The 26,571-nt window shown below is 44.3% G+C and overlaps 1 protein-coding gene across 6 annotated transcripts in view; it reads left to right on the top strand.

Moving 5' to 3' along the window:
* Positions 1 to 26,571, top strand: part of inpp4b (inositol polyphosphate-4-phosphatase type II B) — a 469,469-nt gene that overhangs the window by 269,976 nt on the left and 172,922 nt on the right. For all 6 annotated transcript variants that reach the window (XM_061881071.1, XM_061881076.1, XM_061881074.1 and 3 more), the window contains one exon: positions 25,756 to 25,861. In XM_061881071.1, coding sequence (XP_061737055.1) covers positions 25,756 to 25,861 — 106 coding nt within the window. The remainder of the gene's footprint in view (positions 1 to 25,755; positions 25,862 to 26,571) is intronic.

Here is a 26,571-nt window from a genome sequence, read left to right as displayed (position 1 = left end):
AAGAGAAAAAAATGTACGACAGAATGACAGACAGAAATACCCATTTTTTATATATATATATAGATTTATTTAATCAAGGTAAATTGAGCAAATTGGCTATTTCTGGCAATTTATTTAAGTGTGTATCAAACTGGTAGCCCTTCGCATTAATCAGTACCCAAGAAAAGAAGCTCTTGGTTTCAAAAAGGTTGTTGACCCCTGTTCTAGATTGTACCTAATGTCATGACTGGTTTTATTGATTGATTATGGGACAAGCAGTAGAAAATGGATGGATGGTACTTTTTCTTTACTTATCGTTTGTCTTCGGTACACTAATGTTTATATCATAGGCTATACAAACTATAAAACTTTTAAATGTACGAACCCTGTTCCTAAACGGATGTTCCAATGTTTTTACCTTCCTAAGTCAGCTGGGATGGGCAGCAGTATGGGAAAGGTGTGGATGAACTTGACTGGCCTGCACAGAGTCCTGACCTGAACACCTTTGGGATGAATTAGAATAGAGAATGAGAGCCAGGCTTTCTCCACCAACGTCAGTGTGTGACCTCACCAATGCGCTTTTGGAAGAAGGGTGGAAAATTCCTATAAACGCACACCACAACCTTGTGGACAGCCTTCCCAGAAGAGTTGAAGCTGGATGGGCAGCAGTATGGAAAAGGGGGTGTACAAGTCAACACAAAGTTCAATTCTTGTGCCTCGTTTATTTTATTTGGCATCCACCGACGCTGTCACATTTGACCCTTAGCTCAAAGCGCTAACACTTACCTCCTCTTGCTTGTTAGTGACAGTGGAAGGTTTCTTTTTTATCAGGACCATTTTAAAGACAACATTTTTGTGTGCGGAAAAAAAACAAACAGAAGGTTCTCTCCTGCTCGTTAGAGGTGACGGTTACCTTCCTCTCCGCGTGACGTGGCTCTCATTTTTCGCTCTCACCTTTTGAGTTCTGAAAGTGTCGAGGATGCTGTGTTTATTGAGTGTGCGGCGGCAAAGGTCAGCGAGTACGATGCTCCACGCCGCCATCGTCTCATCGCATTGTCATTGATCGCCACTTAACGGCCAGCCTCGTGGCGAGCGACCGTGCACAGACTGTGATCGTAGCATTAGCACGGAAAATGTCCCGTGTTTAATCCGGGGAGCGCCCGACTACTTTGGACCTTGGATCAAATCCAAATGACACGGATTCACGGAGTTGTCTCGTTTCGGCAGCCATGTGGAAAACATGTTTTATTTTTGCTTTATTGTTGGCGAGCAACCTTTTTTAAAGTAATCTTTGGGCAACGGACGATTCGATACGGTTCTGGTTCCTAGAGTGACCATTTGATTCAATTTAGGGTTGATAGATAAATGCGATAGATCACAATTTATTGTCAGTAAGGCCTTCTAGCTGGCCTAAGGCAGATATATATTGTGATGTGATGAGCTAGGTAACATAAAAACTCCATTACCCAGCATGCCCCAGTAGTGAAGAGCATGAGCATTAGCCCCGTTTGGGTTGTTGAATGTAAACATGCCAGCTGTCAGGTTCAAAAACAGATGACGTCTATTAAACAGACAAGAAGCAAGGAATTAGGCAGAGACAGGATGTTATGGTTTAACAAGAGGAGTGACGGCAAACGGACACCAGGTGGCAGTAGTGTACAGAGATTATATATGTATATATATATATATATATATATATATAATACTAATAAACTATAGAATGGTGTGTGTCAAAAACCCAAGAGTGTGTATGGTGTAAATCTATGCGAAATATTTAATTGGAGCGTTCTACCATAAGTGTTGGAGACGCGGTGCTGTCAGACAAGGGCTGTCATGATCCACATCTTAGATCATGACATATTCTGGTTTTGGTTCTGTTTATCACATTCTGTCTAGTATTTGTCGTCCTCAGTTCTTTGTGGCACTTCCTGGTTTTGTTTCTGTTGTCATAGTTACCCATTTAGTTTCACCTGTCTCTGCTTTGATCACATGCGCACGCACCCTACCCATGCTGCACCTCCTTCATGTCCTCGTCCATAGTTCCATGCCGTGTAAGTTTTTGTATTTATGCCATTGTGCTAGTTTTGTTTTGTTTGTATATAGTCATGCCATTGTGCTGTCTTGTTTTAAGTATAGTATAGATTATTATCCGCCACAGAGTGCGTCCTTGGTTTGCCTTTTTGTAGTTTGTTTTTATATTTAATACATATCATGTACTTACATTCATGCCTGACTAGTCCCACATCATCCTTGCATCGAGGAAGCACAAACATCCACAGTCCAAGCCTGACAAGGGCGAGGCAGGCAGGGAAGTCCAAAGGGCGGAAGCGGGGTCGAACGGCAGGAGCGAGTCGTCGTTGTCCGGGGGCGAGCGAGGAGTCGAGGAACGAAGGAGGCAATCAGAGAAAGAAGGAGATCCGGGGAAAAGTGAGACTCACTTTGAAGGCGACGGAGGGTACTGCGGAGACACGGGAGAAGACAAGGGACAAGTCAAGCCACGGAGAGGAAAGAAGACAGAGCATAAAGCTTCGCTTGCGGTTCACCATATGAGAGAACTAAGTTCCCGCGCCGATCTTTGGGTCCACTGGTCCTTTCTTGATCTTGCCCTAATTAGACCAGGTGAGCAGATTGATAAATGAGTGCAGGCTTGTCGCTGCGTGGGCGTGCTGCGCTCAGCGAGCGGGGGTGTGTCCGGGTGCCCTGTCCGCGGGTCCTCTGGGTGGTCCTGCAGCGGAGGGAGATGCAGTCTGGGTATGTGCCGCAACAGTATCCCTCCCCTATGGACAGATTCCAGGAAGTCAAACCCCCCCAAAAACAGGAACACAAGTCAAGGGAGGGTGGGGGGGCGAACTGGTGGTGGGTCGCCGGCCCAAGTGTCCCTGAATTTACCGGGGACGAGTCTGGTGGCGGCGGCGAGTAGAACGCCGCTGAGGCCGGCGAGGCGGATGACCAAGGAACGGCCACCATCTTGGCCGTCGGGAGGGCGGACGCGAGTGGTGCCATGGTGCGTCTCGCCGGAAACGAGAGGGAGACGCAGACTGCGCATGTGCCGCAACAGTATCTCCCCCCTATGGAAAGATTCCAGATGTCCTGGAAGTCGGACCCCCCCAAAAACAGGAACAAAAGTCAAGGGAGGGTGGAGGGGCGAACTGGTGGTGGGTCGCCGGCCCAAGTGTCACCAAATCCACCGGGGACGAGTCTGGTGGCGGCGGCGAGTAGAACGCCGCTGAGGCCGGTGAGGCGGATGACCAAGGAATGGCCACCATCTTGGCGGTCGGGAGGGCGGACGCGAGTGGTGCCATGGTGCGTCTCGCCGGAAACGAGAGGGAGACGCAGACTGCGCATGTGCCGCAACAGTATCTACCCCCTCTGGACAGATTCCAGATGTCCTGGAAGTCAAACCCCCCCAAAAACAGGAACAAAAGTCAAGGGAGGGTGGAGGGGCGAACTTGTGGTGGGTCGCCGGCCCAAGTGTCACCAAATCCACCGGGGACGAGTCTGGTGGCGGCGGCGAGTAGAACGCCTCTGAGGCCGGCGAGGCGGATGACCAAGGAACGGCCACCATCTTGACGGTCAGGAAGGCGGACGCGAGTGGTGCCATGGTGCGTCCCGCCGGAAACGAGAGGGAGACGCAGACTGCGCATGTGCCGCAACAGTATCTCCCCCCTATGGACAGATTCCAGATGTCCTGGAAGTCGAACCCCCCCAAAAACAGGAACAAAAGTCAAGGGAGGGTGGAGGGGCGAACTGGTGGTGGGTCGCCGGCCCAAGTGTCACCAAATCCACCGGGGACGAGTCAGGTGGCGGCGGCGAGTAGAACGCCGCTGAGGCCGGCGAGGCGGATAACCAAGGAACGGCCACCATCTTGGCCGTCGGGAAGGCGGACGCGAGTGGTGCCATGGTGCGTCTCGCCGGAAACGAGAGGGAGACGCAGACTGCGCATGTGCCGCAACAGTATCTCCCCCCTATGGACAGATTCCAGATGTCCTGGAAGTCGAACCCCCCCAAAAACAGGAACAAAAGTCAAGGGAGGGTGGAGGGGCGAACTTGTGGTGGGTCGCCGGCCCAAGTGTCACCAAATCCACCGGGGACGAGTCTGGTGGCGGCGGCGAGTAGAACGCCGCTGAGGCCGGCGAGGCGGATGACCAAGGAACGGCCACCATCTTGGCGGTCGGGAGGGCGGACGCGAGTGGTGCCATGGTGCGTCTCGCCGGAAACGAGAGGGAGACGCAGACTGCGCATGTGCCGCAACAGTATCTCCCCCCTATGGACAGATTCCAGATGTCCTGGAAGTCGAACCCCCCCCAAAACAGGAACAAAAGTCAAGGGAGGGTGGAGGGGCGAACTTGTGGTGGGTCGCCGGCCCAAGTGTCACCAAATCCACCGGGGACGAGTCTGGTGGCGGCGGCGAGTAGAACGCCGCTGAGGCCGGCGAGGCGGATGACCAAGGAACGGCCACCATCTTGGCCGTCGGGAGGGCGGACGCGAGTGGTGCCATGGTGCGTCTCGCCGGAAACGAGAGGGAGACGCAGACTGCGCATGTGCCGCAACACCGGAATCAATTTAGCTCATTGAGGAGAAAGGTACACCTGTACTGTTGTACAGTGTCGTCCCACGAAAGGATTGCACGCCTCCTCTTTTATTTGGACTTTCCCTGATTACATGGCAACAGCCGTTTCTAAGGGGAGATGTGGTCATAAACAGCCGTTGCCCTTCGGTCACAGAACAGTTCAGATAAAAGATGCCTGGAGCTTAGGTCAGGTCCTGCTTCCTCTCCACTTCGTAGATCTCGGGTCAGGACAAGATATTCCTGTGGATTACAATACATCAAAGAAACCAACACCTTCATGTCGCTCCCCGTCGTACACAGTGGAGTTGTGCAAGCCTTTTTCCTGGTAGGATCAAAGACAGCTTCTCTTCTCTCGCAGGGCGAGCTGAACTCAATGTAATGCAAAGTTTTGTTATATTTTAAATACAATTATTCGGACATGGCCTTGTTTCCTCAGCATTGTCCACAGGACTTTGGGAAGGCCATTCTGAATGCTTCATTCTAGCCTGATTTAGCCATTCCTTTGCCACTTTTGACGTGTGTTTGGGGTCATTGTCCTGTTGAACCACTCAACTCTGGGCTGATGATTTTAGCTTTGTCCTGAAGAATTTGAAGGTAATCTTCCTTCTTCATTGTGCCATTTACTCTCTGTTAAGCAGCAGTTCCATTGGCAGCAAAACAGGAACACAACATAATACTGTCACCACCACGCTGCACGGTAGGAATGGTGTTCCTGCTCCAAGCTCCAAACACATTGCTGGGTATTGTGGCCAAACAGCTTAATTTTTGTTTCATCTGACATCACACGGACGAAGATAAGACATTCTGGAGGAAAGTTTTGTGGTCAGATGAAACCAAAACGGAGCTGTCTGGCCTGATATAACGCTGGGAAAGCTCGGCATTCTAAGCGCTGTTCCCGCGTCCCAACATCTGTCCTGCGCTATATTTAGCATGCAGCTTTATATGGGTCAAGAATCCCATCCTCTACATCCCTCCTGTGCGCCACTGCAGAGCTACAGCCTCTCCCCTGTATGTGCCGCATCCCAATCATCTGTTCTATTATTTTCCTCTGCGGGCCACGCCCCTTCCTCCGCAGTTTCTGGCAATGTCGTTTTGCGCCAGAGCTTCTTTTGTCCTGCATTCCACCCGACGCCTGAATGCACCGGAATTTTTGTTTTTTAATAGTAAAGTGGGACCGGCGGAGAAAGACAACCTGTTAGATCAGGGGCATACTGATCAATTGAAGGATACTGATCAATTGAGGGATCACAGGTTGTGGGGTCACTATGATGCAATCTGAAACCGACACAACATAGGTTGTGTAATATGACAATAAATTAAAGCTGCAAGCAGCGATGGACGGGACCGACTTTTGCTGGTTTTTCCTGCCTTTACCCATTCAACATATCTTTACCTGCACTTTACCTACCTACATCATTGTTTATTGTGAGCGAACTGTGGTGCTGAATTTCCCCCAGGGATCAATAAAGTACTTTTTATTCTATTCTATTGTATCCTGGGGTCACACTGGTGCTTCATTCTTTCACCCGTGCTCCTAGACAACATATCTTTACTTGCACATTACCTACCCTCTCTGTATCCTGGAGTCAAACTGGTGCCTCCTTCTTTCACCCAGTAAACATATCTTTACCCGCACAGTACCTACCTTCTCTGCACTGTGCGGTCACGCTGGTGCTTCCTGCTTTTAAGCGGCCATCTTGAGACGGCAGCAGCGCAGCAGCAGCATGGCGGTTCTTTGAAGTCTCGTAAAATCAAAACCGGAGAAGTTAGAAAAACTCTTTGAGCAACTTTTAATCAAAAGGGGTTCAATCTCTTTCCTGCGTGAGTTCAAAGCCGACACGACAGACGCGCTCAGTGGAGATAATGTTTGAAAAAAGGTGATGGGTTTTTACAAAACTTTTGTTTTGAAGGGGTAATTACCAACGTCCTGTTGATTTTTGCTGAAGGATGTCAGAAAATGAAATGTAGGTCTAAATCAGACCTACATAGTGTTTTTTGTTGCATGTCTCTACGACATTCCTACTTGAAGTTACAAGCAGTTTTGTCTGTGTTTCTTCCCAAAAGCAGTTTTGTCAGTTTTATTCCTAGGGGGCGCTAGGGCGCAAATTTTAGTTTTTTTTTAAATATTTTTTATTAGATCGGAATTTTCACCACTCCTGATGTGTTTGTCAAGTTTGTTGAGATTTGAAGCATTTTAAGGGGGTCAAATTACAACTCAAAGAGGCAAAAATTACATTTTTTAGGAAACTTTTGTTTTGAAGGGGTTTTTGCCAACTTTCTGTTAATTGTGTGTATGAAACGTAGGTCTAACCGAGACCTACATTGAGGTTTTTGATTCATGTCTCTACGACATTCCTAACGGAAGTTACAAGCAGTTGTGTCTGTGTTTTTTCATAGGGGGCGCTGGAGCGCAATTTTGAGTTTTGGGTTTTGGTTTTTTGATTACATTGCAATTTTTCCTAGTCCTTGTTTGTGTGTGTAAATTTTGGTGAGTTTTAAAGCATGTTAAGAGGGTCAATTTACAGTTCAAAGAGGCGGCATCATAATAATAATATAATAATTAAAGCTGCAAGCAGCGTTGGTCGGGTCCGCCTTTGGCTGCTGCCCCCGAGACCCACGGCCGGTAAGCGTTAGAAGACGCCTTGGTGCCACTATTTAATGCATTATGAAAGTAATGCAGTTGTTGTATTGAAGTGAAAATATCAAACTTCCTGTTGATTTTTGCTAAAGTATGTTAATTATTAAAATGTAGGTCTAAGTGAGACCTACATAGTGTTTTTTGTTTCATGTCTCTCTGACATTCCTACCGGAAGTTACAAGCAGTTTTGTCTGTTTTCTTCCTAGGAGCAGTTTGTTCGTGTTGCATTCCTAGGGGGGCGGTAGAGCGCAATTTTGAGTTTTGAGGTTAGGTTTTTTCATCAGATCGCAATTTTTGCCAGACCTGATGTGTGTGTCAAGTTTGGTGAGTTTAGAAGCATTTTAAGGGGGTCAAATAACAGCTCAAAGAGGCAAAAATGACATTTTTTAGGAGACTTTGCACAGGGGTTCTTTGAAGGCACGTAAAATCAAAACCTGAGAACTTATCAAAACTCTGTTCTATACTTTTATTCAGAAGGGTTCAATCTCTCTCCTGTGTGAGTTTGAAGCCAAAACAACAAACGCCCTCAGAGGAGATAATGTTTGAAGAAAGGTGACCGGTTTTTACAAAACTTTTGTTTTGAAGGGGGGGGATTGCAAACTTCCTGTTGATTTTTGTTGGGGGTTGTCAATCTATGAAATGTAGGTCTAAGCGAGACCTACATAGAGGTTTTTGTTTCATGTCTCTCTGACATTCTTACCGGAAGTTACAAGCAGTTTACTCTGTTTTCTTCCTAGGAACAGTTTTTTCAGTGTTTTATTCAAAAATAGCGCTAGAGCGCAATTTTGAGTTTTGGGGTTTGGTTTTTTCATTAGATCGCAATATTCGCCAGTCCTTATGTGTGTGCCAAGTTTAGTGACTTTTGAAGCATTTTAAAGGGGTCAAATTACAGCGCAAAGAGGCAAAAATTGCATTTTTTGCAAAAATTTTATTTTGAAGGGGTTTGTGCCAACTTCTTGTAGATTTTTGCTGAAATAAGTGAGTGTATGAAAATTGGGTCTAAGTCAGACCTACATAGGAGTTTTTGTTTCATATCGGTATGACATTCCTAACAGAAGTTACATGCAGTTTTGTCTGTAATTTTTCCTAGGGGGCGCTAGAGCGCAATTTTCATTTTGGGGGACTGGTTGCTTAATATGTTGGGAAGGTTTTCCACAGCGAGGTGTGTGTCAAATTTGGTGAGTTTTGAAGCATGTTAAGGGGGTCAAATTACAGTGCGTAGGTGCGGAATAATAATAAAACACAGCAGTTTCAATAAAACCTTAGAAATACAATAGGGTCCTTTGTCCCAAAGGGACATTCGGTCCCGAAATATAACAAATACTAAGATAGCTGAAGAAATTGTCTTGGATTTTTGCTGTAATTTAATGTCTTCCATGGAAGCCACGTTTCTCGACGAGGCAAGGCAGCCGGGCTGAGATTTTATTTTTCCCCCCTCCTCCACGGTGTAAGCATCCGACGGTCGGGGGCGGCTGTTGGGAGGAGGCAAGAGAGTCCGCAGCTGCAGGAGGCGAGGCACGACGCAAGCTCTCCGCTCATAACTATGTTAAGAGCCGACTTAATACCACCATTTTCTCACCGAAACCTGCCGGTTGACATGTGGTAGGGAACCATGTTTGCTTGACCGCTCTGTTCCATAGTAAAGCTTCACCATCCGCTTTTTGGGAATGTAAACAAGGAAACACCGGCTGTGTTTGTGTTGCTAAAGGCAGCCGCTTCCCACCTACATCTTTCTTCTTTGACGTCTCCATTATTAATTGAACAAATTGCAAAAGATTCAGCAACACAGCAGTCCAGAATACTGTGTAATTATGCGATTAAAGCAGAGGACTTATAGCTGGGATCGGTGCTGGATCAAAATGTCCGCTACAATCCGTGACGTCACTCTTTTAAGATACTTTATACAACAGTGTTTTTCAATCTTTTTTGAGCCGAGATACATTTTTTGCGTTGAAAAATGCGGAGACACACCACCAGCAGAAATCATTCAAAAAACAAAACTCAGTTGACAGTAAAAAGTCGTCGTCGCAATTGTTGGATATGACTTTAAAGCATAACCAAGCATGCATCACTGTAGCTCTTGTCTCAAAAAAAGTAGGTGAACTGTCACCACCTGTCACATCACACCCGGACTTCATGTGTGTATGGTTTTAGTTTGTGTCTTAATCTCCTATTTTGGTGGCTTTTTCTCTCTTTCCCCTATCCTTGTATGTGAATGACTGAGCATTCCATGGAAGCTGCTTTTATACCTAATCCTGGTATAAATCAACCAGGACTTGATCCATGGTCTTGTTCCACCTGACCAAGTGTTGGGCTCCATTCGGCGTGTGTGACTTTTCTTCAGCGTCTTTGAAAAGGCTGGCTGTCAAAAGTCCCACGCTGATGTGACAAGTGAACGTCTCGCCGGTGACGAGGTTGTTGAGCCGTTTGACTCCGCCCTCTTTTGTCCTTGCTGTTGTTCCCAATAAGTGTGTTCTACCTGAGTGATGTTCCGAATAAGCGTTTGAAGAGCATTCCTCAACTTTGTCAGTCTTTTTTTGCCACCTGTGCCAGCTTTTTTGAAACTTGTGGCAGGCATTCAATTCCAGAGGAGCTAATATTTGCAAAAAATAATGTTTTCCAGTTGTAATGTTAAGTATCTTGTCTTTTCAGTCTATTCGATTGAATATAGCGTATTTCCTTGAATTGCCGCCGGGGCGCGAATTAATTTAAAACCTTTTCTCACTCCTGCGCTTACCAAAGGCATGCGGTAAAAGTAAGCAAGCGCTAATTATTTTAAAACCTCTTCTCACTCTGGCACTTACCAAAGGCATGCAGTAAAACATTTGAGTGTGATGTAAGGATACCATCATGAAAAGCACATTTAATAAAAAAAAAACATTATTATGGTCTTACCTTTACTTATAAATGAAATCCATGCCAGCTTTTTCTGATTAAAAGCATGGATAACTTGTTTATGGAAGTCTTCCTTATCTTTCTTCAATTTTAAAAGTCTCTCTGTCTCGATGGAGATTTTCCTTTTTTACCTCCTGCTTCGATTGAAAGTCCAGTTTAGAAAACTGCTATCAGACCGCTGCTGTCAGTTAGCTCGGCTCCTGGAGTGCGGGCGATGACAGAATTATCCTCGGACAACTCCCCCTCCCGTTCTGCTCCATGGGTGATCTCTTTATCCCACCGCTGCCAACATGAAGTGTTATTCTATAAATGATACACTTGGTATTTAGGACTGGAAAATGCTTTATTTCAGCCCGGTTGTTTACCAAAGGTCCGTTGTGCAACCGCCGCGTCATATTCGTATTAGCACAATCACATCACTCATTTCACTTCTTCTGCAGCCGAATAGTTGCAAGAAGGATCACTAGCGCCCTCTACCACCAGGAGGTGGGAGTCATTTAATGACTCACATTTAACAGACGCAGCTACGGTATTGTGACGGTCTCAAGCCGTCGTCTTGCGGGTTCCCAGGACCACCCAGGAAGGACATGGCTTGAGCAGTTTGACTTTGTTTATTTTTCAATAAAACATCAGTCCAGGTCACTCTTTCGCTCCTCCTCTCCGCTCGCTCGGCGTCTCCTCGCCGCCATCTTGGGCAGGGCTACAGCGTGCCCTACCTGTCTGTTGGACCGTCGGCTATATTGATAAAACATAGCTGCTTACTGTTCTTTTTAGCATACCGGTATTCAATAGCTTGGACATTAAATCCTACTGAATAGCTCTTAATCTTCTTCCCTTTATGCCATTTCAAATTATTGATATCAGCCTCCTCCATTTTGAAAATGATGACGGGGGAAGTGTCACTCGTGACGTCACGAGTTTGACCTGGCGGAAATACTATATGCCCTGCGGCAATTCAAGGAAATACGGTAGGTTGAAAAGGGTTTGCAAATAATTGTATTCTGTTTTATTTACCATTTACACAACGTGCCAACTTTACTGGTTTTGTACATATTGTAGTGAAAGTATCCTTTTTTGGCTTTTTTTTTTTACCTTGACTTTGATGTGCATTTATTATATTTTGCTTACATTTCAGTTTTTACAGTGCAAACGCTGTCACGCCCACGAGATCATGTTTTGTTTTTGTCATGTTTGGTTATTTTTTTTCCCGCTTTTGCACTTCCTTGTTTCTCTTATCTCCATACCAACTCATTACTTTCCACCTTGTCTTCAAGTCTCGCCCCTGTCCTCAGTTTTCCCTCCTGTTAATCATTATCATGGCTGTTATTTAGGCCACAGTTACCAGGTAGTCAAACTGCCTTCATGCCATGCCATTGGTGTATGATCATTCTGTCCATGCCACAGTAAGTTTTTGTTATTCATGCCACAGTGCAAGTGTTTTTGTTTCATGTTTATAGTTTGTAGCCTTTATGCTAGTCTTTTGTTTTTCCATTAGTCAAGTTTGTTCTCCACCATTGTGCGCACCATTTGTTTCCCCTTTTGTAGTTTATTAGTGTATAAATAAAAATGTACTCGCTCTTGCCAACTATCCTTTGCGTCGAAGAAACAATCCAAGTCAGAGTCCAAGTCTTGACACATGCCCGCTTGGCGTCACACATGAGCGCCACCTACGGGGCCCGACACGTCAGGCTGACATATTTTAGATTGCTCGGCTTTGGCCGAGTGCCCCTCTAGTTAAAAATGTGACACTCTCTCTTGTCGCCATGAAATAATTCAGCATTTTACCAACCGGTGCTTGACAGCGGAGCGACAAGCGGGACGGAATTTTGGAAAGTCCAATAAAGAGGGTTCACTCATGTCACAGAAAGACTTAGTCAGACTTCTAATCCAAGTCCTGACCAAGGGACCGCCTTGAGAATATGGTAATATTGAGTTGAGGTAAAAAGCAAAAACTTTCTGATGGCCGAGATATCGATTCACCAGCTTCTTGACTACATTTTATCCCTTCAGATTGAGACCAGAAAAAAACCCATGCATTTCCTTTTTAAATAATTTAATGGGAAATACTTACTTAGCCTTTTTTGTTGTTGTGTTGCCTTATTGTTTCCCAGCGACTGGATGCCAATTTTATGCACGGGCCGAGTCACCAAGCAAGGCTGCAGAGGTCCTAACAAGATGCCTTGGGGATGAAAATCAATGCCTGCAGAAAAAAGGGGAACATTATCACAATTTCAAAAGGGTTAAAAACAATAAAAATCAGTTCCCAGTGGTTTGTTTTATTTTTCGAATTTTTTTTCAAAATTTTACACCTCCCGGAATATCCCTAAAAAAAGCTTTAAAGTTCTTGATTTTCGCTATTTGCGATGCGACTGTCCTTTTCCCTGTGACGTCATACAGGGCTGCCAATACAAACAACATGGCGGTTAGCACAGCAAGATATAGCGACATTAGCTCGGATTCAGACTCGGATTGCAGCGGTTTAAGCGATTCAACAGATTACGCATGTATTGAAACAGATGGTCGGAGTATGGAGGCAGATAGCGGAAACGGAATTGAAGAAGAAATTGAAGCTATTGAGCGAATAGCTATTGACGCTATTCAGCCATAGCGTGGGTGTACCTAATGAGGTGGCCCATAGCATGGCTGCCTTATTAGCATCGCCGGTAAAATGTGCGGACCAAACGATCAGGACTTTCGCATCTTGTGACACTGGAGCAACTTAAATCCGTGGATTGGTAAGTGTTTGTTTCGCATTAAATGTGGGTATCTAGTTTCAAATGTACATACAGCTAGCGTAAATAGCATGTTAGCATCAATTAGCGTAACATGTTGGCATCGATTAGCTGGCGGTCATGCCGCGACCAAATATGTCTGATTAGCACATAAGTCAACAACATCAACAAAACTCACCTTTGTGATTTCGTTGACTTAATCGTTGCAAATGCATCTGCAGGTTATCCATACATCTCTGTGCCATGTCTGTCTTGGCATCGCTGGTAAAATGTGGAGACACTCCCGCACATTCAATGGGGGTCTGGCGGCACACACTTTGGCATCTTCGGGCCAGTGGTGCAACTTGAATCCCTACCTGTTAGTGTTGTTACACCCTCCGACAACACACCGACGAGGCATGATGTCTCCAAGGTTCCAAAAAATAGTCGAAAAAACGGAAAATAACAGAGCTGAGACCCGGTGTTTGTAATGTGAAAATGAAAATGGCGGGTGTGTTACCTCGGTGACGTCACGTTCTGACGTCATCGCTAAAAGACCGATAAACAGAAAGGCGTTTAATTTGCCAAAATTCACCCATTTAGAGTTCGGAAATTGGTTAAAAAAATAGATGGTCTTTTTTCTGCAACATCAAGGTATATATTGACGCTTGCATAGGTCTGCTGATAATGTTCCCCTTTAAAGGCCTACTGAAAGCCACTACTACCAACCACGCAGTCTGATAGTTTATATATCAATGATGAAATATTAACATTGCAGCACATGCCAATACCGCCTTTTTAGTTTACTTGATTGCAATTTTAAATTTCGCGCGGAAGTATCATGCTGAAACATCGCGGTACGATGACATTTTGTTCCCGCACCGTTCACAGCTATAAGTTGTCTCTTTTCATCGCATAATTCCACAGTAATATGGAACTCTGTGTTGCTGAATCCTTTGCAATTTGTTCAATTAATAATGGAGACGTCAAAGAAGAAAGATGTAGGTGGGAAGCGGTGTATTGTGGCCGCTTTTAGCAACACAAACACAACCGGTGTTTCCTTGTTTACATTCCCGAAAGATGACGGTGAAGCTTTACTGTTGTTACGTTTGGAACGCATTTTGATGCGCGAGTTGTCACCCCAAGATGCTGCAGGACTCGGACAAGGCAGGATAGCAGGTAAGAACTTGTTTTAATGTAAAAATTACAAAAGAACACTTGACAAAAAGCGAAGAAAAGGCGTGCCTACGCACGAGAAGCTAAATGCTAATGGTTAGCAAGCATCGAGTTCAAAGTCCAAATGAATCGACGTGCAGAGTGCAGGCGAAGCTAAGACGTGACTTAGCGAAATAAATACGAAGCAGAAATAACAAACGTGACTTGTGGCATGGAGCCAACAAAACATCCAGGCAGGCAAGTTTAAATACTCAAACGATAATCAAAAACAGGTGTGTGTCTGAAAGTCAGAGCAGGTGGAACAAATGAGGTAACCATGGAGATAAGAAAAAACAGGAAGTGCTCAAACTGAGGGATCAGAAGAGTCCAAAAATAATAAAAACACACAAAAGGACTCAAGAACTAAAACTATGTTAAATCCGGGAGGCGGATCGTGACAACTATGGAACAGAGCGGTAAAGCGAACATGGTTCCCTACCACATGTCAACCGGCAGGTTTTGGTGGTAATAAGTCGGCTCTTACCGTAGACATGAGCGGCGAGCTTGCGTCATTCCTCGTGCGGCTGTCAAAGAGGCAGCTGCGGACTCTCTTGCTCCCCCGACCGTCGGATGCTTCCACCGTGGAGGAGGGGGAAAAAAAAAAATCTCAGCCCGGCCCCACTGGCTGCCTTCGCCTCATGGAGAAACGTGGCTTCCCTGGGAGACACTGGCGGTCACCACCACCCATGGCCACACCCCTCCGACTTTCAGGTTGTACAGGTACGACCATATAATCTCACTAAAACACTAGTAACACAATAAGCAGATAAACGGCATAGCTCAGTTGGTAGAGTGGCCGTGCCAGCAACTTGAGGGTTGCAGGTTCGATCCCCGCTTCCGCCATCCTAGTCACTGCTGTTGTGTCCTTGGGCAAGACACTTTACCCACCTGCTCCCAGTGCCACCCACACTGGTTTAAATGTAACTTAGATATTGGGTTTCACTGTGTAAAGCACTTTGAGTCACTTGAGAAAAGCGCAATATAAATATAATTCACTTCACAAATTCACTTCACATAAGGGATTTTCCAGATTTATCCTAGTAAATTTGTCTAACAACATCTGAATCGCTCTGCAGTCTAGTTTTTTTTTTTTTTTTTTTTTTTTCTAGTCCTTCACTCTCACTTTCCTCATCCACGAATCTTTCATCCTCGCTCAAATTAATGGGGAAATTGTCGCTTTCTCGGTCCGAATCGCTCTCGCTGCTGGTGGCCATGATTTTAAACAATGTGAGGATGTGAGGAGCTCCACAACCCGTGACATCACGCGCACATCGTCTGCTACTTCCGGTACAGGCAAGGCTTTTTTATTAGCGACCAATATCGACTTTATCGTGGATGTTCTCTACTAAATCCTTCCAGCAAAAATTCGGCAATATCACGAAATGATCAAGTATGCCAGCGCCCCCCGTGACCCCGAAAGGGAATAAGCGGTAGAAAATGGATGGATGGATGGATCAAGTATGACACATAGAATGGACCTGCTATCCCCGTTTAAATAAGAAAATCTCATTTCAGGAGGGCTTTAAGGTCGCTCATTGGTAAAAAAAAAAAAAAAAAACTCGTAACGTTTGTTGACATGGCGAGAAATAACAGAAACATGAATAGCTTACCCGGGCGCTGAAGTATTATCCTCCACTTGTTCCGAGTGTTTCTTGTCCCACAGCCAAGGAGCAAGTGAAGTAGACATTTATTGGAACCTTTTAAACTGAACTCAATCACATGGCCACACCAGAGCAGATGTTCTATGAGGTTATTAACACATCTATCCACATCTTTATATATATTTTATATATATATATATTTCAAGTCTTTTATTGTGTCACATTAAAGACGGGCTAAATCAAATCATATTGGCCACGCTGAACAAGCTGCTCGGGAGTTTAATTAGCGAGCAGATGCTTTTTTTTTTTTTAGTTGATGTTTGGCTCCAAATCAGAACAAGCCGGCGTTAGAGGATTGAGACGTCTAAAAACCTCAGCAGGGTTTTTTTTTTTTTTTTTTTTGACGACGGGAGAGCTAGTCCTGAATGTTAATCTGGCGGCTCCTGCAAGATGTGCACGGCGGCGTTTCGTCAAAGTCAGGGTGACTTTTCCACACGGCGGTTTTACAAACTATGGGAGGGGAAGGGAGGGTGGGGGGAGAGGGGGGGGGTGATGCTGAAAGAGTAAACAATGCGACAGGTGGCTGGCGAGGGATGCTGATTAGATTCATGGGGCACACGACGTTAGTTTGTTGGGAGCCACTGAGGGTTCTCACGTTTTTATGAACGTTGGAGACGATTAAAAGTCCGGAAATAAACTTCCCGAAAATTTAGAAATGCAACACGGGACGATACAGGAAGTCCTTCATACAGACAGCCATCAGACTGTATAATGCATATGTTCCTTTTGGACTGCACTTATAAATACTTTTTTGCGCCCCACTGTGTGTGTATATATATATATATATATATATATATATATATATATATATATATATATATCCATCCCATCCATTTTCTACCGCTTATTCCCTTTTGGGGTCGCGGGGGGCGCTGGCGCCTATCTCAGTTACAATCGGGCGGAAGGCGGGGTACACCCTAGACAAGTCGCCACCTCATCGCAGGGCCAACACAGATAGACAGACAACATTCACACTCACATTCACACACTAGGGCCAATTTAGTGTTGCCAATCAACCTATCCCCAGGTGCATGTCTTTGGAGGTGGGGGGAAGGCGGAGTACCCGGAGGGAACCCACGCATTCACGGGGAGAACATGCAAACTCCACACAGAAAGATCGCGAGCCTGGATTTGAACCCAGGACTGCAGGAGCTTCGTAATGTGAGGCAGACGCACTAACCCCTCTGCCACCGTGAAGCCCTATATATATATATATATATATATATATATATATATATATATATATATATATATATATATATATATATATTCGCACACACAAGTGAATGCAAGGCATACTTGGTCAACAGCCATACAGGTCACACTGAGGGTGGCCGTATAAACAACTTGAACACTGTTACAAATATGCGCCACACTGTGAACCCACACCAAACAAGAATGACAAACACATTTCGGGAGAATATCCACACCGTAACACAACATAAAAACAACATAACAAATACCCCTTGCAGCACTAACTCTGCCGGGACGCTACCATATACACCCCCTGCTTTCCCCTTAAGAACCCCGCCCACCTCAACCTCCTCATGCTGGCATGTTGGCAATTTTTTTTCCAAAACCTGAGTTGATTTATTTTTGGTAAACCTTGTTACATTTGTGACGGAGTCTCACCGTCCGGGTTCCATGGACCACCAAAGATAGACAACACGTCGAGCAGTTTGTGACTTTTGTTTTAATATTTCAAGAAAACCTTTCAGCTTACACTTTTCATCTCTCTTCCACTTCCGCGTTCGCTCCACATCCGCTACTCTCTGGCTTCGTCTCTGATCTCCGCCTGTCTCTTCCACGTTTCCGGCTGTCGCCCTTTTACAGAGTGCGGGATGATTATTAAATTGTGCCCAGCTGGTCGCCCTGCGCACCTGATCACCATTGCGGCGTCGCATCCCGGCGCGTCCCGCCTCGCTGCTCGCTCGCCGTCCACGCCTCCTTGCCGCCATCTTAGCCGGCCCCGCCTCTCCACAACATTGTTTAATGCATCTAGCGGGGCCTCACAACAAAATTAGGCATAACAATGTGTTGATTCCACGACTGTATGTATCAGTATCGGTTGATATCGGTAATTAAGAGTTGGACGATATCGGAATATATTGGATCTATGCAAAAAAGCCATTATCAGACATCTATAGTTTAAAATGTAGAAAAACCAAACCATGAAATGACCTCTCTAAACAAGACAAACGTAGGCGCTTTTGTCAATTTAGACCAGGGGTCACCAACGCGGTGCCCGCGGGCACCAGGTAGCCCATAAGGACCAGATGAGTCGCCTGCTGGCCTGTTCTAAAAATAGCTCAAATGGCAGCACTTACCAGTGAGCTGCCTCGATTTTTTTAAATTGTATTTATTTACTAGCAAGCTGGTCTGGCTTTGCTCGACATTTTTAATTCTAAAAGAGACAAAACTCAAATAGAATTTGAAAATCCAAGAAAATATTTTAAAGACTTGGTCTTCACTTGTTTAAATAAATTCATTTATTTTTTTACTTTTCTTCTTATAACTTTCAGAAAGACAATTTTAGAGAAAAATTACAACCTTAAAAAGGATTTTGAGATTTTTAAACACATATACCTTTTTACCTTTTAAATTCCTTCCTCTTCTTTCCTGACAATTTAAATCAATGTTCAAGTATTTCATTTATTAATTTTTTTTTTTGTAAAGAATAATAAATGCATTTTAATTCAATTCTTCACTTTAGCTTCTGTTTTTTCGACGAAGAATCCATCCATCCATCCATCCATCCATCCATCCATCCATCCATCCATCCATCCATTTTCTACCGCTTATTCCCTTTCGGGGTCGCAGGGGGCGCTGGCGCCTATCTCAGCTACAATCGGGCGGAAGGCGGGGTACACCCTGGAAAAGTCGCCCCCTCATCGCAGGCCCAACACAGATAGACAGACAACATTCACACTCACATTCACACAGAATATTTGTGAAATATTTCTTCAAACTTATTATGATTAAAAATAAAAAAATATATTCTGGCAAATCTAGAAAATCTGTAGAATCAAGAATATTTGTGAAATATTTCTTCAAATTTATTATGATTAAAATTTTTAAAAAATATTCCGGCAAATCTAGAAAATCTGTAGAATCAAATTTAAATCTTCATTTCAAAGTCTTTTGAATTTCTTTTAAACTTCTAGTTCTTGAAAATCTAGAAGAAATAATGATTTGTCTTTGTTAGAAATATAGCTTGGTCCAATTTGTTATATATTCTAACAAAATGCAAATTGGAATTTAACCTATTTAAAACATGTAATCAAAATTCTAAAATTAATCTTAATCAGGAAAAATTACTAATGATGTTCCATAAATTCTTTTTTTAATTTTTTCTAAAAGCTATTTTTTTCTCTTCATTTTTCCGGTTGAATTTTGAAATTTAAAGAGACAAAATTGAAGATAAACTGTTTCAAAATTTAATTTTCTTTTTTTTTGTGTTTTCTCCTCTTTTAAACCGTTCAATTAAGTGGTTTTTTTCATCATTTATTCTCTACAAAAAACCTTCCGTAAAAGGAAAAAAAATGTACGACAGAATGACAGACAGAAATAACATTTTTTTTTACATATATAGATTTATTTATTAAAGGTGAATTGAGCAAATTGGCTATTTCTGGCCATTTATTTAAGTGTGTATCAAACTGGTAGCCCTTCGCATTAATCAGTACCCAAGAAGTAGCTCTTTGTTTCAAAAAGGTTGGTGACCCCTGCTTTAGAGTCTTGAAAGGTTGTAACAAATGTCAGTTTTTCTAAAACCTGACAAACCTCTCCAACACGTCCCTCCCCTCGTCGTTCAGTCTGCTCCGGTCTCTCGAGTGCAATATGATTCCCCCACTCCAGCCGGCCAAAATGGATTAGTTTTAAAAGCGTATTTTTTTGGCTCCATCCCCATCCTTTTTTTTTTTTTTTTTTTCTTGTCGTCCATCCCCCCCCTGCTCCTCGTCCCCCTCCCTCGCACCTGTCTTGCATGATCACCCGCTGGAACACATCCACATCCAATATCTCCTCAGGCCGGAGTGGACACATTAGGAACGCTCCCGTCGGCCGAGAGACACCCGGGGACCATTTTTCTTTATTCCGCGGCAATCGGATTCGGCGCCAGCACCATAGATTTTCTATCAGCGTCTCAATCAGGACTCTATGAATGGTAAGGGTAGAGAGGATGGGGGGGCTGATATGAAAAGCGTAGTATCAATTTGGTGCCCGTCAGAGCACATCGTAGGCTTATTAGACGGACATTTATGGAGCGCACGCCCTGCCTCAGCCCCATTAGCTTCCCCACGGAGGACGCCGACTCTTCACCATCACCAAGTTTTAGTCTATTAATTAATAATGCATCCAGCATTCTCTACAAAAGCAATGGGGCAAACAGGAGTTAGCGTGCACAGCAGATGTCCAGGACTTCATTACTTCACTTTTCCTGTGGACTGCACTTAGCTTTTCACTCTAGTGCATGGGCGTCAAACTCTGGCCCGCCGTGTAATTTAATTTGGCCCTTGAGGCAATATCAAATTAACATTACAGCTGGCCCGCCGTTATTACACAGCATCAGTGCCACAGTTTCTCACACTTGCCAATCCTTCCGAAGTTCGGTGCCCCTCCCCAAAATCTCCCGGGGCAAACATTCTCCCGATTTCCACCCGGACAACAATATTGAGGGTGTACCTTCAATCAATCAATGTTTATTTATATAGCCCCAAATCACAAATGTCTCAAAGGACTGCACAAATCATTACGACTACAACATCCTCGGAAGAACCCACAAAAGGGCAAGGAAAACTCACACACAGTGGGCAGGGAGAATTCACATCCAGTGACAATGCTGACTATGAGAAACCTTGGAGAGGACCTCAGATGTGGGCAACCCCCCCCCCCCCCATAGTGGCTCCAACACAGCCGTGAGAGTTCAGTTCAAGCGGATCCAAGACAGCAGCGAGAGTCCCGTCCACAGGAAACCATCTCAAGCGGAGGCGGATCAGCAGCGTAGAGATGTCCCCAACCGATACACAGGCGAGCGGTCCATCCTGGGTCTCGACTCTGGACAGCCAGTACTTCATCCATGGTCATCGGACCGGACCCCCTCCACAAGGGAGGGGGGGACATAGGAGAAAAAAGAAAAGAAGCGGCAGATCAACTGGTCTAAAAAGGAGGTCTATTTAAAGGCTAGAGTATACAGATGAGTTGTAAGGTGAGACTTAAATGCTTCTACTGAGGTAGCATCTCGAACTGTTACCGGGAGGGCATTCCAGAGTACTGGAGCCCGAACGGAAAACGCTCTATAGCCCGCAGACTTTTTTTGGGTTCTAGGAATCACTAATAAGCCGGAGTCTTTTGAAGGCAGATTTCTTGCCGGGACATATAGTACAATACAATCGGCAATATAGGATGGAGGTAGACCGTGTAGTATTTTATACGTAAGTAGTAAAACCTTAAAGTCACATCTTAAGTGCACAGGAAGCCAGTGCAGGTGAGCCAGTATAGGTATATATGTATGTATATATGTATATAAAGGTATATACAGTACAGGCGTAATGTGATCAAACTTTCTTGTTCTTGTCAAAAGTCTAGCAGCCGCATTTTGTACCAACTGTAATCTTTTAATGCTAGACATGGGGAGACCCGAAAATAATACGTTACAGTAATCGAGGCGAGACGTAACAAACGCATGTATAATTATCTCAGCGTCTTTAGTGGACAAAAAGGAGCGATTTTAGCGATATTACGGAGATGAAAGAAGGCCGTTTTAGTAACGCTTTTAATGTGTGACTCAAAGGAGAGAGTTGGGTGGAAGATAATACCCAGATTTTTTACCGAGTCACCTTGTTTTATTATTTGGTTGTCAAATGTTAGAGTTGTATTATTAAATAGAGGTCGGTGTCTAGCAGGACCGATAATCAGCATTTCCGTTTTTTTGGCGTTAAGTTGCAAAAAATTAGCGGACATCCATTGTTTAATTTCATTAAGACACGCTTCCAACTGACTACAGTCCGGTGTGTTGGTCAGCTTTAGGGGCATGTAGAGTTGGGTGTCATCAGGATTACAGTGAAAGCTAACACCGTATTTGCGTATGACGTCACCCAGCGGCAGCATGTAGATGCTGAAGAGTACTGCCTTTAGCATTCTCTACAACCTGTCGTCACGTCCGCATTTCCTCCATACAAACAGCGTGCAGGCCCACTTGTGTAATATATGCGGCTATTACACACACACAAGTGAATGCAACGCATACTTTGTCAACAGCCATACTGGTCACACTGAGGGTGGCCGTATAAACAACGTTAACACCGTTACAAATATTCGCCACGCTGTGAACTCACACCAAACAAGAATGACAAACATATTTCGGGAGAACATCTGCACTGTAACATAACATAAACATAACAGAACAAATATCCAGAAACCCTTGCAGCACTAACTCTTTTGGGACGCTACAATATATTTTGATATTTACCTCAGAAGGCTGCAAATAGAAAAGAGGCATTAAATTTGTATTAAAATTTTATTTGATATGCCATTGATATTTTTTCATTATTATTATTATTATTTAAAACTCGAATTTGCATGTCACTAAAGTTATATTAGCCTTGCTTGTTCAATATTCAATGCAAAACTTGTTAGGGTCCCAATTAAAGGGTTAATTTGTTCAACCTTGGCCCGCGGCTTTGTTCAGTTTTAAATTTTGGCCCACTCTGTATTTGAGTTTGACACCCTTGCTCTAGTGAGTCCCCGGGACCCACAGGTAGCCATTTTAGTGGATCCCCGCTTTGGTTGTACCGTACCACGATACCAATGAATCATATTCGGTCCTATCAGCATCATCGGCGGTCATTCGAACGAGTATGACGATCCCCTTTTATGGATGATGCCTACGCGTGACTTTGTTTAAAGGAGAACATTATCACAATTTCAAAAGGGTTAAAAACAATAAAAATCAGTTCCCAGTGGCTTGTTGTATTTTTTGAATTTTTTTTCAAAATTTTACTGGTCTCGGAATATCCCTAAATAAAGCTTTAAAGTGCCTTATTTTCGCTATCTTCGAAACCACTATCAATTTCCCTGTGATGTCATACAGTGCTGCCAATGTAAACAAACAATGGGAATACCACAGCAAGATATAGCGACATTAGCTCGGATTCAAACTCGGATTTCAGCGACTTAAGCGATTCAACAGATTACGCATGTATTGAAACAGATGGTTGGAGAATGAAAGTATTGAAGAAGAAACTGAAACTATTGAGCGAATAGCTTTTGACACTATTCATAGCCATAGCTTGGCCGAATAGCTGCGTTAGCATCGCCGGTAAAATGTGCGGACCAAACGATCAGGACTTTCGCATCTTGTGACACTGGAGCAACTTAAATCCGTCGATTGGTAAGTGTTTGTTTCGCATTAAATGTGGGTGGAAGGAAACATAATATAGTTGCAAATGCATCTGCAGGTTATCCATACATCTCTGTACCATGTCTGCTTTAGCACTGCCGGTAAATAGCATGTTAGCATCGATTAGGGTAGCATGTTAGCATCGATTAGCGTAGCATGTTAGCATCAATTAGCTGGCAGTCAACATCAACAAAACTCACCTTTGTGATTTCGTTGACTATCGTTGCAAATGCATCTGCAGGTTATCCATACATCTCTGTGCCATGTCTGTCTTAGCATCGCCGGTAAAATGTGGAGACACTCCAGCACATTCAACCGGGGTCTGGCGGAAGACACTTTGGCATCTTCGGGCCAGTGGTGCAACTTGAATCCCTCCCTGTTAGTGTTGTTACACCCTCCGACAACACACCGACGAGGCATGATGTCTCCAAGGTTCCAAAAAATAGTCAAAAAAATGGAAAATAACAGAGCTGGGACCCAATGTTTACAATGTGTTGAAAATGAAAATGGTGGGTGTGTTACCGCGGCGACGTCACATTCTGACGTCATCGCCTCCAGCGCGATAAACAGAAAGGTGTTTAACTCGCCAAAATTCACCCATTTAGAGTTCGGAAATCGGTTAAAAAAATAGATGGTCTTTTTTCTGCACCATCAAGGTATATATTGACGCTTACATAGGTCTGCTGATAATGTTCCCCTTTAACTTTGGTAGACCGGTGCAGAGACAGTCACCACACAATCCTTGACAGATCCGGGTCAGGGTTCAGTAGAAATGGAGTCCAAGACGATTGGGGACCCTTTTCTGCTGCAGCCTTCTACCGTCTTCCGCCTGCGCCGCCGTTGAGGTCTTGTCCGTATCCCTGGCTAGGGGGCAGTCAGGTACTAGGCCTTTGCCAAGGGACACATGGGGTAACAGTAGTAAAGGGGGTGAACCTCTTAGTGCCCCAAGACCCCATAGAGGAGCCTCCACTGCCGGATGCACTTTAACGTCATACCCAGGTTTAATTCGGTACCTATATCACCTCTAAAGAGCACCGGTTTTGTGAGCAGTGGAGCATGTTCGGCAGTGCACAATCAAGCAGACACAGAAAAGGGAGAATGGACGCATTTTGGCTTAAAACCTAGCGATAAAAGTGAAGTTATAACACTGAAACCCTCAGGAAGAGGGTGTTTTAAGACATAAATCGAGACACGACGAGTTGAGTTTATACCAAAATGGATACATGTATGATACAGCAGAGGATTGGGAGAATGTCATGTGGTCAGATGAAACCAAAATGGAACTTTTTGGTATAAACTCAACTCGTGGTGTTTGGAGGAAGAGGAATGCTGAGTTGCATCCCAAGAACACCACACCTACTGTGAAGCATGGGGGTGGAAACATCATGCTTTGGGGCTGTTTTTCTGCTAAGGGGACAGGACGATTGATCCGTGTTAAGGAAAGAATGAATGGGGCCATGTATCGTGAGATTTGGAGCCAAAACCTCCTTCCATCAGTAAGAGTTTTGAATGGTTGACCAAATACTTATTTTCCACCATAATTTACAAATAAATTCTTTAAAAGTCCTACGATGTGAATTCCTGGATTTTTTTTTCACATTCTGTCTCTCACAGTTGAAGTGTACCTATGATGAAAATTACAGACCTCTGTCATCATTTTAAGTGGGAGAACTTGCACAATCGCTGGCAGACTAAATGCTTTTTTGCCCCACTGTGTGTGTGTGTGTGTGTGTGTGTGTGTGTGTGTGTGTGTGTGTGTGTGTGTGTGTGTGTGTGTGTGTGTGTGTGTGTGTGTCAGGTTCAAACACTGATGACATCTATTAAACAGACAAGAGGCAAGGAGTTACACAGAGACAGAATTCAATTTAGCTGTTTTCTGGGGGGGGGGGGGGGGTCATAAACAGCCATCGCCTTTGGATACAAAACAGTTCAAAGAAAATGTATCTGGAGGGGGGGGGGGGGGTCAGGTCCTGCTTCCTCTCCGCTTTGTAGATCTCGGGTCAAAACAAAATCTTCCTGTGGATTACAATACTTAAAATAAACCGACACCTTCATGTCGTTTCCCATCCTACGCTGTGGAGCTTTACAAGCCTTTTGATTGGTAAAATCAAAGACAGCTTTTGTCCGCTCGCCGGGAACTCATTGAAACACAAAGTTTTGTGATAACTTAGACACAATTATTCTGACAATATGTATATATGTACATGTATACATACAGTACAGGCCAACAGTTTGGACACACTCTCTCATTCACAACACAACTAATGGTCCCAACCCCATTGATAAAGCAAGAAATTCCACTAATCAACTCTGATAAGACACACCTGTGAAGTACAAACCATTTCAGGTGACCTCTTGAAGCTCATGGAGAGAATGCCAAGAGTGGGTAAAGCAGTAATCAGAGATAAGGGTGGCTATTTTGAAAAAAACTAGAATATAAAATCGGTTGTTTCACCTTTTTTTGTTAAGTACATAACTCCAGATGTTTTGATGTGACAATCTACAAAGAAAATAGTCATGGAAATAAAGAAAAGGTGTGGATGAGAAGGTGTGTCCTGTATGCTGGAATGTCTTTCAAAGCATTTGGAACACAACCTATACAAATAATCATTTACCAATGAGGAGTACAACAGAGAATTGTGCTTTTTTTCCCCCCGTTTAAAGTGTGCCCGTGTCTTCGCTTTCAGGTCATCGGATGGTGGCTGCGGTGCCGGAACTGTGGTGGTGAGTCGTCTGAAGATGGGGGAGATGGAGGAGGCGGAGCACATCACCACCGACGTACCGTCCCAGAAGGTAGGAGCCTCTAACACCGCCTCTCTAAATCCACTCCGCCAATGAGATTAAAGGAAATTCTCTGGGATTTGCAGTGTGTGTGTGTGTGTGTGTGTGTGCTAATCTCATACAAAGTACTTACCTTGTCTCGAAAGAGAGACGCTTGCGATATTCCGAATGGGATGCCGGCACAGCAGGAATGAAGTCGTAGGTACTCTTCATTTTTCTTCAGTGTGTGTTCTGCAGCGCCACCTTCAGGTTTAACAAGCAGATGAAATGCAGACTGGTGCTTTTCTTTCACCGCAGAGCACAACTCCCAAGGCTGTCGTGTGTGTGTGTGTGTGTGTGTGTGTGTGTGTGTGTGTGTGTGTGTGTGTGTGTGTGTGTGTGTGTGTGTGTGTGTGTGTGTGTGTGTGTGTGTGTGTGTGTGTGTGTGTGTTCTGGCAATGCTTACTTAATGGGGACATCGCTCTGTTTACACAGTCACCTTGAGGGGCTTCTGACAGTATGGGGACCAAAAAAACAGGGTCCCCAGTAAGACTGATCAGCACATTACTTCATCAATCCAGATATTTGAAGATGTGTGTGAGCTAACTGGGCAGTGGCTATTTTACCAATTGTTTTTGTATGCCTCCACAACCTGTAGAAAAGGTGGTCCCCACAAGTACTGATCAACACCTTGGTTCCCATTCCAAATGATAACCTGTGTGCGTGTGCGTGTGTGTGTGTGT

This window comes from Nerophis ophidion, linkage group LG20 (assembly GCF_033978795.1).
Source record: "Nerophis ophidion isolate RoL-2023_Sa linkage group LG20, RoL_Noph_v1.0, whole genome shotgun sequence".
Lineage (NCBI taxonomy): Eukaryota > Metazoa > Chordata > Actinopteri > Syngnathiformes > Syngnathidae > Nerophis > Nerophis ophidion.
The sequence above is the reverse complement of the archived record's forward strand: the minus strand, read 5'-3'. Positions and strand labels throughout refer to the sequence as shown.